Raw genomic sequence first — 12,908 nt, forward strand, 5'->3', positions numbered from 1 at the left:
TCAGCTCGGTGCACATATGACTTCACCAGAATGGAGACATCATTATGTAACACTACAGTCCTGACAGTGTGGGCAGAGCTTAGAAGACAAAACTATGCTTCGCCCATGTGAATTAATGGCTTTCCCACAAACAAAAGCTGACTTACCCATAAAGACAGAGCCTAGCCACAGTAACTGCACAAACACTCAGGGCTTCTGTTACCACAGAAGTGTCTTTCAGGCACAGGCCTTGGCTTTTCACACCTCTGAACTTCCTAGCTGATGTCAGTATAGCTAAATAAGTTGAAGTCTTGTTCTCCCAGCTTAGTACTCTGGGCATAGTATGCTGAGTGAGAAGGAGAGGTTGTGTGTTTGCTTGCCTTGGAGTACACTAGAGATGATTAAATCTTCAGAGATGTCATTGGATGATCCAATACCGATATAGAAAGGATAATTTAAGGATATTAGGTCTTTTTAAAGGACCGATATATTGTGGGAAAATATAATAGATTTTAAATTGAAGATGTTTGATCTGCAATTTGTCTAACTGCTATTTTTTTATAGGTTAACTGCTATATTATTTTATAAGTTAACAATTTATAACCAGTACCTCTCGGCAGACCATATGAACTAAGAAACAGATACCTCCAGCATTCCCATGAACACACAATGGACTCATTAGTAGAAGAAAAGATTATTTTCAAATTGAATTTGAAAATGCTTGTTTTCAAATATTTTTGGTCAGTTGAATGTCTATATTTGGTTGGGAGTAGAGGGGAGATGAGGGAAAGGTCTCAGTGACCAGCTCAGATAATATACTTATGAAGCTATCTCTGGAATTCTTACGTTGGTACCTATGACACTATCAAATTCATTGGAAAGAGTTTATCGCAAAGTTAAATGTCAGCAGCTGCAAGCCTTTAAATGGAACATACTTCAGCTCCTGGGCAATGGCAGCGATCTGTTCCACCCTGTCCTGGTGAGCAGCCAAATCGCTCTCAAAAGCCTCATGTTTCCTCAACATGGCACGGACTTCTGTCAGAGTCGCAGATTCATAATCCTTCTGAAGTAAGATCTGCTCTTTGCCTGAAAGAGGAAATTACATTATTAGTCTATTTTTACTAATTTATGAGTTAGAACAGTGGTAAATTCAGTCCACTTTTCTTAGCCGAGGCATGGTCAAAAGCACATGTATGAGATGAAGTCCCTGCCCCACTGAAATGAGTGGCAATTTGTCATCATAATAGCGTTAATAAGAAGAGTAAAATATCTTTTAAGGTCTCTCAGTAATCTCTTGATTCTTGCACAGGATGATTATTTGTGTCTACAATAGCTAGTATTGCATTACTTAAGAAACTGGCATAAAGTGGTATATTAGCAAACTATATAAATAGCTGGACTATCTGACAAATCTTTCAGAGTGTATTACTGATTTACCATACCAGAAATCACACTACTAGGCTCAGCTTCACTCCTGCTAAGGAACTGTTACTCTTTTTCATGTTCTGCTTTCAATTCATTATTAATTTCAGCACTTTCCTGCCAGAATTAGAGATACACAGCTGCATTTTGTATCAATTACTGAATTTTAAGTGGAAAATGCCAACATAGCTGCAAGAGAAGCAAAAATGAAATCAGAAACTGAAATATTACTTCTCAGTAACTCCTGTGCTGTAGAAAAACCTAAACAGACAGCCTGTGAAACTGCAGCTTGCCATATGACATTACATAGCTCTGCAGATTCTAGAGCCAGAAGGGACTATTGTTTCACTTGCTATGTACAAGCCTGTGTGAATTTTTCCCTGTATAATAGCCATACCACGTCACCATGAGTAGAATATCCTCAGAAAATAGGCTCTCAGGGATGATAAATGCTGCAGTTTCTTTTCTAGTGTATGTTTGGTAACTTTCTACTGCTATGCATGCTTCTAGCAGCCATGTTATTGGATAGTCTCAGTTTAACTTTCACAGTGTGAAAAGACTATAGCTGGAAGAAGCCAAAAGTGTGGCAGAAACAAGAAAGTGGTTCTTAGGGCCAAAAACAAACAAACAACCAAACAAAACAAGGATGATATAGGGTTGCTATGCTTAATGGCATCAACAAAACTTTATGTTGGTGTTGTAAAATAGATGGTCCTGTACCCATTACAACTACACCTAAAGTTAGGCCATCTTCAAAAAACAGAGCCACACATGGGTTATAATCCAGGGTATGGAGCAAAGCAAAACTGAGTCCATCATCATGCAGTTTACATGAACTACTAAAAATCAAGATGGCCAAATGATTAGTAACCAGAAGAGCTCTGTTAATAATTCCACATTCAACCAGCCATAGATCCCAGTTTATTTTTGAGTTTCAAATGGAGAACTGAATCTCTGTACTCACTGCACTCCTGGCTGGATCACAGGTGTACAAACGCATAGGAATGCATTACAAGTAAAAGCCTTTATTCCTTTATTGGTTAGTCTTAATAGCTTTGATTCACTCCCTTATTAGAAAAGAGTATGATTTTCACAGTTATATTTCATTAGCAACATGCCTATGACTGTAGGCAACAGAACCTCCAATTTTATCTGTAAGCATTTTACTTTTCTAAAGCTGCCCAAGCTAATTTCTAGAGTGCTCCTGGTTGGCAAACATCCATCATTGGCAGTTCAACCTTGAAGGTTAAAATGTGAAAAATGTTAGAAGCCATCTCTGCTTACCATATGCCCACTGCTCATGAGTGGAAGCCTTCTGTCTAAATTTCTCAGCCAAGTGTTCAAGTCTTTCCAGTCTTCGTATTTCATTCAGCAGCCACTCTTCATAGCCTTTCTCAGCTTGTTCAAGTCTCTGCCAAGCGCCAGCAATATCCTTTTAAGAGAATACATGAGAAAGAGTGAATGAAACTATAATCTTTTTTTATCCAAATTGGCAGATTTCTGACTCGCTCACAGTTTTTCTTCCAAAAACAAGTCAGGATGTCCAGATTTTGCCAAACACCAGAATCATAGAAAATGTCAGTTGTCAGGCAGCTCCGGAAATCAGATAGTCCAAACAACTACACCTGACAAAGCATCCCGAGCAAGGGAGTTCAGGATCATGAAAGAATCCTCTACACAAATGGTTTTCAAGCAAAACTGTTTGTTCAGTGTCCTCATGACACATTAGTTTTACCTCTCATGTTCCAAGTACATGTTTCTTTTGCGATGTAGTTGTCCATTATCAGAATTAATGTGCTGTGCTCTCAGAAACTGACAATAACAAAACAATTAGTATTAAGAAGACTTGATCCTTATTTTATCTGGAATACCAATTCTTTCCATTTCTGTAGTGTACAGAGTTCTGTGACTTTCCTTAGAAGCTCAAAGGCATGAGAAGGAAACTGACATGAGAGACCCCTTATTTTCTGAGTGGCATGGCAGCCACCCTTTGCAAGTAATGCAACCATCTGTTTGTAAACTCTAAGCAACAAAAGTACAGTGCAAAAACAGAGTATAGATACAGGTCTGCTGCATTCCCCAATAATGTTCTGACCCACAGTTATTATCTTCAGAAAAAATAGAAGCATTTTTTGAGCCACAGTTGTTTCTCTGTGTCTGCAGAGTAAAATGTCAGTGAAACCAGCAAGTTTTGCTTAGGGAAAAAAAAAAAAAAAGGAAAAAAAAGGAAAAAAAAAGTAGTTAAGTAAACCAACAGGCTCAAAGAAAGCTCTGTCTCAAGAGAGTTTGCTACTGAGGAAAGTTTTCAAAGAGCAAGGAGCATATATAAGGGAATGAAAGATTTTAGAACGAAAGGGAATGTTTAAGAGAGTGGTTTGATATTGACAAAGTGCAGCGAACCAAAGTTTCTGAGCATGGCTCAGAATGGTAATTCAGTCCTTCATATTGAAATTTTTGTGAGAAGATTGGTAGAAAGGAGAATGGAATATCAATGCCTCCTTTACTTACTGAAACCATTTTTCCCTCTGATGGCATGAAAGCTGGTCGATTGCTGATTCTCAGTTTTGTCTGCAGGGTGTTGAAATTGATCTCCAGCTGACATTTCTCTTGAACTTTGGGGGGTTTGTGCAGGCGGCGGTAGTCCCGGAAATCCTCCAGTTTCTGCTGCATGGCCTGCATTGTCTTTTCCGGGGTCCTGTTTTCCAGCCAAGGAATTGTCCTGCGAATCCATTCTAAAAGCTTTCAAATCAACACAAACAATTGAAATTAAGGCAATGGAAGAGCAACCAAAAAGAAGATAATACTGAAGGCATAAATTTCAATCATGTTTGCTCCATCTTACTGTTGTTAACTTCAGTTGGAGTCAGTGCCCTAATGCTAAGTAAGAACAACATTTTCTCAACAGAAAGATAACCTTAATGTACTCAGATATTCTCAATACCTCTGGAAATATCTTGACTTTCAGGATATGAACATGGACATGCATGTAAGGTGACTCCAGGTAATTAAAACACAAGGTTACCCAGCATCACTGACCACTTTCAAAAGTATTGGTATTGATGTCTCAAAGTCATAGTTCATAAATCAGAATGAACATCAGTCAAGTAACTCAAGATATGCATATATTTTTATGCAGGATTAGTATCAATCCTGCACTACTCTTTGCATCTATGTTTGTGTGTATGTTTTTGGAGGTTGTGCATTATAAACACAAAGGAGCTCTCACTTGTGTATTATATATCTGCAGTCCTGACACAGTAAATTTTCCAAATACCATGAAAAGATGAGAAGCTGACTCAAAGTCTGCAGTACATACTTTGTGAAGAAAAATTACATTACCTATGTTTTGGGGGAAAAAAAGCAGTCTTCTGGTTATAATCAAAAACAACACAAGCAGCGTTCATCATTCACTGGCTGCCTGTGTTCACAGGTGTTCTATGAACACCCTGAGACTCTGCTCAGGTGCAGCTTGCAGTGCATAAAGACAATGGGCTTGCTAAGAGTAAAAGAATCCTGTATGTTCCACGCGTGGTGATGGAAAAGCTATCATTGGAGGCCACAGAGACAGCAAGCTCCGTGGCAAAGGACTGACCTGATATTTGACATTTTTGGGATACTGAACTTTGTACCCTACAACTGATATTTACCTTTGTGATATTTTCACTTTCTGTCTTGCACACAGTGTGTGAATCTTTCAGCTTTCAGTATTTCATGAACACAATTATCACCATGTTACAGGAAAGGCTGTCTTTACCTCACTTGCCAGTCTCTCATACTCTTCCATCAACCTCTCATTTTCTTGATTCACAGCAAGCACCTTACAGATCCTGTTTGCTGCAGTCTCAGCCTATAAAACATAGCAAAAAAACAGGACATACTTGTAAACATTCTGAGAAACGTACAGGCTTGGAGAAAAAAAGAACACGGCAGCTGCAAATAAAATCACATTGGTTTATAATTGTTGATTTATGCTTCTAGGTTATCCTCATGTACTTACAGACCCTGGTGGTCTTAAATGAGGCATAGATTGGCACAGAAGTCTTTGAGTTGTACAAGGAAGCCTTATTATACAAGGGGGAATTTCCCACTGTCATTATAGTTGTTTAATAAATACTGCACTTTCAAAAGCAACTTAAGCCATTCTTGAAGTTATCTAATTAGGTTAATTTTTTAAAGCATGCTAAAAAGGCATTAGGTTTGTTAGCTACACAGGAAACACTGGATGCAATTCAGGGGACCCACATGCACATACACCCTTGAAAATCAATACAGCTTAACTACTGACAGCAAATCTTTTCTAGACTCCGGCCAAATTTAATTCTGAAAGCACTGTAGCTCTGCTGTATTTAAAACTGACATTAATAGTTCCACATCACAAATTTATACTTACATACAAATGTGAATCTAAAGTATATCCAGTCAACTAAAAATAGTATTTAGAATCTTTCTTTTCTATTAATAGCAAAACCTGCACACCCAGATAGAAGAGTGCACAACAGCATAGCTGTGCTACAATATGGCATAGAAGGCCTACCAGATAGGAGGGGAAATTCAGCTCAGAGGAAGAAGGAAAAATATCAACTACTTTAAAGTATTTTTTAAGGTTTTTGGTGTTTTTTTTTTTTTCTCCACATATGTTGGATTGTGTTCATTTGTAGACTAGAAATGTAAGAAATACAGCAATCAGAAATGCAACATTTGTTATAATACTATCCCACATAATAAATCTTGTGCTGATGCTCTTGCTTTTGATACCAACACTTTGGTCTAGAAATAACTCCACTGGCTTCAGTAGGAGCACAGGGAAACTTCTGTGCCTCTCCATATCTCAAGGCAGCCCTAAATTACTACTCAGCATGAGTAAGTTCAGAATATTCTCAGTCTTCAAAAGTCAAACATGCTTTTATGCAGCAAAAGCATAAGATGTTGATGGAGTGACAAACAACCCTATTTCACAGTATCCTCAAATAGATTTTCTGAAATGGTCTTTACAATCACCAAACAAAGACACTCAAAATCACAAATATCTACTAGAAAACTTGGTACACAACATTTAATTAGAACAGGCTCAGTGTTGGTTAAGAACAAGTATTAGTACAAGTATATAATACTTGCAATTGTTAATTAAAACAGCAAGTACAAAAGTAGTGAGTTTGAAGTTTTTCAGGGGGGGTTGTTTTTTTGTTTTGTTATAAATATAAACCAGTGTGGAAAAGTGAAACCATCAAAAACACAGCAACCTGAAGGGACAATCGATTAATACCTGCTCTGCTCCAGCAAAAGCATGGTAGAAGCAGGACACATATGTCATGATAGCTCTCTCATCGGGTTTGGGAGTGTTCACAATATCTATAACGTAGGGGAGAAATGAAAACAAAAACCAAAAAGAAAGTAGAAGGAATAGAAGACAGGGTGAATAAATAAAAGCACAAGATAGTTGTCACTGCAAATGTTTTCCTGTACATAGATAGCTCTGTACTCTGGAACATATACAAAGCTGAAATAAATGCAGTTTTAGTTTGATGGGCGTTGATAGAAAAACAAATCCATGCTCTAGAAATTCAATACAAACTCTTACAAAAAATGTGGAATTTTTGATCTTGCAGTACTGTCACAGAAGAAATTACCTTCATTTTAAAAAGGACTATGTGCGTAATAATTGGCATGAACACCGCACTGACTAACACAGAGAAAAGACAAGCTAGATTTTGGCCTCGGGAGATCTCCTCTGGAAGCTACATATGGATCAGTTTCAACTCTAACATTATATATCAGTACTCCCTGCATTACTGATACCTAAAATACATCCAACTCTCTGATTTGCCTTGCCTCTTCTACTTCCACTTTTTCTTATCAGAACATGATTCCAGGGCTGTTCTGAGATGTCTGTGTGTTTTCCTATCTGTTTTGTATAGCAGTGATGTTTTATGTTGCTGATTGTACTTACCATTGAGTACTTAATATTTTAAAAAACAATCCTGAAAGCATAAGAAAAGGATTCATTTTCTGAGCATCTGTTATGAAGATTTTGACATAAGCAACAAGAATAATATCCAGCAGGCAAAAAAGATGAAATTCTGCTATTGGAATAGCTTTATCACCATAAGCTTATTTTCTTCTAACATTTTAAAGTGCTTCTAATCAAAGCACAAAAAATTCAATCAAAGGATATTAAATAATGTCCTACCAAGTCTGGTGATCAGATGCCAAAAACCTACTGGATATTATCAGTAAATATACAGGAAGATGAGAGAGGAAAGTTTGTATCTACAGAACAAATGGATAGACTACTACTGGCTCTACAGAGACCATCTCACAGAGAAAAGCAGGCAACAGGAAATGAGCTCAGCTCTAAGATACTGTCCTAAGAACTACTGAGGGAAAGATCAAAAGAGGGGGGAAAAATTGCTGAAAGAAACAACAAAGAAGGTGGAGGGTGAGATCTGATCTATCTACAACCTCACCTTCTGAGCACCAGCAAATGCATGATAGTAACAGGAAACATAAGTCATAATAGTTCTTTCATCAGGTCTGGCAGTGTTTACTATATCTGTGTAGAGAGAAAAGGGTTTACTGCTCAGAATTATTTGAAGTACTTCCATTAGATTATGCTGATGATGCCAGTGCTACATGGGTTAAAAATAAGTATATCATCCTTCATCCTGACTCAATTTACTGATTTCACTGTGAAGATCTCTAAGTTTTAGGAACTAAAAATGGAAAATACTTTAGGCACACTGAAATGGTATAGCATCTGAAGATGGAGACTATTCAGAAAGTATTGCCAATTTCTGTTCTGGGGAAACTTCTAGAGCAGATGGTGTGGCTCATAAATCTACCAGATTCACTTTCATTGCCACTCCAGAGCAACTTCATCTAAATTAATACTACAAGAAATGCAGCCATCAACAGTCACAAAATAAGAGCATATATTAGCAAAGGATCCTTGTGAATGACAAAGTACTGATGTATACTGGAAACTTGCAGAAATCCTGCAGTTCAGAAATACATTTTGTGCTAAGAAAAGCTTGGATATTTTTCTTTTGCTATTCCTGAGCCAGTCTGTCTCTTTAGTGACTGGTATAAATCACATAAGAGTTTGGCTTAGTTGGCTGACAGCTTTATCCCTATTAGAACAGGGAAGATTAAAAGCCTAGAGAGGGTGTGACTGAGGTATGAATGCATGAGTAAAAGTTGATATTTTTGATTACTTGACAGACAATGGCAGAAAAAGGTGGTTTTACACCAATTACGCTTGAATGATGCTTATGCAAACTGCAGATTTTTGCCACTGTAGAAGTGAGAAGATAATAGTGTGAAGATCCATAAATGAGATGACAATTTTAACAATAACAGAGAGATTTTCTAACTTCAGGACCAATGTATTTACTGGTTTGAAGCACTGTCACATGTTCAGAAGAAAACACATTTCCACTGAAAATACAAGGGCAAAAATTCATGACGCGTACTCAAGAGTGTGCTAGAAGCAGCATGATTTCACTCCCCCCACATAACTGTCAAGAATATTACAAAGAGCTAGAGAATATTGGAAATCTGATGGGGGTGAGGGTGGGGAGAAGAGGGGCAGAAATTTTCCATGCATTTAATGTCAAGAGAAAATGAGTGAAAGGAGAACAATAGTACAAGTTCAATAGTAAGGAGGTATCATGTCCGTATATTCTTTGCACCACGTACCAGAGTAAAATAATCAAGTGGAGCTCAAAAGGAGAATTGCAGTTCAAATAATCAAAACCAAGCGCAGGTGAAACCAAGAAAAATATTCAGTTGGGATATTACAAACTGGGTTTTCAGTCTCATCCTGTATTGCCCTAACTTTCCTGCCTGCCAAAGACTTTAAGGGAAGTGGACAAGATGAGTCTGTGTGTTTTGCATAATTGCCATGTTATCACAACTCTACTGTAAAGTCACCAGAAGCACTCTCTTGGAGAAGAATACTTTGAACTAGTGTAAGCAAATTCCAGTATTGTTGCACTATTTTTTGCTTGAATACAAAAAGGCTGGTTATCTTGAAGAAATTCAGGAAATGTTATGTATCTCCTTGTTATCTGTAGACAGATTGAAAGATTATTGGAGAAAACAAATAATGAAGCTATTCGTTCAAATTGATTCCTGCAAAAAGTGTATATAAAAAGTGTAAATAAATGTCCAAATGTCAAGTCCAAAAATGGACTTGATGGATGGACCACTCACTGGGTAAGGAATTAGCTGGATGGTTGCTCTAAGAGAGCTGTGGTCAATGGCACAATGTCCAAGTTGGAGATCAGTGATGACGCATTCCTCAGGGATCGGTGCTGGCACCGGTGATATTTAACATCTTTGTAGGCAACATGGGCAGCGGGGTTGAGTGCACCCTCAGTGAGTTTGCAGATGACTCCAAGCTGAGTGGTGCAGTTGACACACTAAAGGGAAGGGATGCTATCCTGAGGGACCTGGACAGGCATAAGAGGTGGGCCCGTGCCAGCCTCATGAAGTTAACAAAGCCAAGTGCGAAGTCCTGCATCTGGGTTGGGGCAATCCCAAGCACAGATACAGGTTGGGTAAAGAATGGCTTGAAAGCAGCCCTGAGAAGAAGGATTTGGGGGTGAGAGTTGATGAAAGACACAACAAGAGCTGTGAGTGTGGCACTTGCAGCCCAGAAGGCCAACTGTATCCTGCATTGCATCAAGACAAGAATGACCAGCAGGTCAAGGGAGGTGATTCTGCCCCTCCACTTTGCTTTCGTGAGCCACCACTTGGAGTACAGCATCCAGTTCTGGGGTCCCCAACACAAGAAGGACACAGAACTGTTGGAGCAGGTCCAGAGGAGGGCCACAAAAATGATGGCTGGAGCATCATCCTACAAGGACAGGCTAAGTGAGCAGGGGCTTTCCAGCCTGGATAAGAGAAGGCTCTGAAGAGACTATATAGCAGCCTTCTGGTACCTACAGGAAAGCTGGAGAGTGACTTTTCATAAGGCAGGAAACAACAGGATAAGGGGAAGTGGTTTTTAACTGGAAGAGGGTAGGTTTAGTCTAGATATTAGGAAGAAATTCTTTACTGTGAGGGTGGTGAGACACTGGAACAGGTTGCCCACAGAGGTTCATGGATGCTCCCTTCCTGGAAGCATTCAAAGCCAGGCTGGATGGGGTTTTTATCAACTTGGTCTAGAGAAAAGTGTCTGCCTACAGTAGGGGGTTGAGAACTGGATGATCTTGAAGGTCCCTTCCAACCCAAACAGTTTTATGATTCTAAATGGGAAGAAAACAAGCTTGCCTGAACCAAGTTCTTTCACCGAAGTCATGTTATCAGTAGTATATTTTTAAAGTTACTTCTATTCCTTCCTGGTCTTCTCATTTAGAAATATAAATATGCTTTAAGATGTTAACAGTTGTATTCGCTTTTTTAATCATAGATTATACTTTCTTATAGGCAAGGATTATCTTTTCATTCTATATTTGAACCTCGTTTCTCAGTGGGGTCACATGCTGATCTTGGGGTCCAAAGTGCTATAGTAAGTACAAACAACAGCAAAAGAATAAAGCATGATGAAAAAGTGAGTGGAACTATCCAATATATGTAGAACAAGAAGGAAAAGACTGTTTGAAAACAAAGCAGAAAGGAAAAGTTTCTCCATGACCATTCAATTGGAAAGAACAATGAAAATTTGCTAGATACAAAACAGAAGTTTTATAATCTCTTGCTTATGAGTAATGCAAACTTCACAATAGCTCTCACCTTCTGCATCCAACATCTTAGGGATATCCAGATGTTTTTCAGCAATTTCCATGGCAAGGTTGATATTTCCTATGGGGTCATCCTGCATGAACAAAGAAAACACAAGTCAAAAATACAGTTTTTTCTTTGAAGCAAGACTACTGCAGTAGGTGCACAAAAACTTACTCTGCTTTTCTCAATTGTAAATTAGAATCACAGCTACTGTTCTACAAAAAGCAGAGTAGGGGTATATGGCCCTTTGATCTATCTACTACTGTTCTTTCAAAGGTAAACATTAGTAAAGACACTAGAACCCTGTAATTCTATATACGCTCCAATACATTCGGAAGGGAAATGTAGATAACATATGCAACATATACTCATAAAGAGCTAATTCTGAATGAAGCATTGCAGTAAAACAGACAGTCAAGGTCTCTGGTCCAGTAGGGTATACTAGACTGTTCATCACAGAATTAGTTCATCACACTTTGACACCTAGTAAACATTGTATTACAGTGATAAAAATTCTATTGTGATAACAGTTCCTCTGTTGGTCCAGTGTATGCATGGAAAAAAGGAACCACAAACAGAACAGCTACCCAGAAGGAGCAAAATCTCCTAGTTTTGACTTGGAGAGACAAATTTGAAACTAACGTGTAAGCTGAATTTTAGAGCTGTTGATGATGATGAGTTTTCTCTTGTTTAGAGAGTTTGATTTTGTTTTTTGAAGGAAAAAAAAAAAGGAAGCAGTGAAAAAAATTCAGTCGAAAAGCACACATTTTGTTTCTAACACTACCAACAACTGCTCACAAGAGAAGACCACGTCAGATGAGAGATGCCCTGAAGTCAGGCTTCTAATATCAGCTTGGAGCAAAAATATCTTACGTGAAGCGGCAGTTCATGATATTAATGTTATTATTTTCAAGTATTCAGAAACTGCTAAATGATCACAGCTACTATGGACACTGTCAACATCTACACAGATAGTTTAGAAGGACAGGGCAGAGAAACAAAAATGGAGAAGCTGGAGGGGAGTGGAAAAAATTAACATGTTTGCTGCAGTGAACTTACAGGGCTTCTGTTGGATTACAAACACTCCCTGTAAAAGGATCTAGACACAAGCATGCTTCTTTTATCACTTTGAAATGGACCTATTAGGATTAGTTATAATGAAATGGGAGTAATTACTTAGATCTCATGCATATATGCCAGGTATCATAATAAGTAATAATGCCTTAACAATTTGGTTATAGTAGAACACAAAGTCTCTCACCAAAAGTTCTCACTTCATCATTTAGCAGTTTTGAGCATCACTGACATAAGAAGAAATCTGGACAATATTTAAAACCCATCAACTTACTTCTGCTGTTACATGACACACTACATGTAATACAACATTTACTAAATGTGTATGCTAAAACTCTTGCTGAAATTAAATGGAAAGGAATAAACTAAATTTGAGACCTACTGACTTGATTAAGACACTTTGCTTATGGATGAGTGATGGGCACCTCCTGTTTGTGTGCCTGGTACTGCATCCATGAGTAAATGCTGCTCCATAGAGAAATAACTTTATTTAAAATCAGCGCATTCTGGAGATCCCAATCACCCATACTTTTAAACAAAACTATAAGCCACAGTAACTAAAAGTCTCTGCTACAACTAGAGAAATACCTTATCTAACTTGTCATAGTCAAGAAGATCGGGCCTGTGTCTATGAATAAGGGCGTTGAAAGCAAGGCCATCTTTCCAGCTACAAATTCACACAAAGCACATTGGTGAGAAAAATAAAA

At 38.1% G+C, this 12,908-nt stretch overlaps 1 protein-coding gene across 2 annotated transcripts in view; it reads right to left on the reverse strand.

Annotated features, from left to right (window-relative positions):
* ACTN2 (actinin alpha 2) overlaps nt 1-12,908 on the reverse strand; it is a 58,880-nt gene that overhangs the window by 15,840 nt on the left and 30,132 nt on the right. For both annotated transcript variants that reach the window (XM_015857897.1, XM_015857896.2), the window contains exons 7-12: nt 11,137-11,218; nt 6,665-6,750; nt 5,156-5,248; nt 3,910-4,140; nt 2,686-2,833; nt 915-1,065 (exon numbers count right to left, since the gene is read on the reverse strand). In XM_015857897.1, the coding sequence (XP_015713383.1) occupies nt 915-1,065; nt 2,686-2,833; nt 3,910-4,140; nt 5,156-5,248; nt 6,665-6,750; nt 11,137-11,218 (791 nt within the window). The remainder of the gene's footprint in view (nt 1-914; nt 1,066-2,685; nt 2,834-3,909; nt 4,141-5,155; nt 5,249-6,664; nt 6,751-11,136; nt 11,219-12,908) is intronic.

This window comes from Coturnix japonica, chromosome 3 (genome assembly GCF_001577835.2).
Source record: "Coturnix japonica isolate 7356 chromosome 3, Coturnix japonica 2.1, whole genome shotgun sequence".
NCBI lineage: Eukaryota > Metazoa > Chordata > Aves > Galliformes > Phasianidae > Coturnix > Coturnix japonica.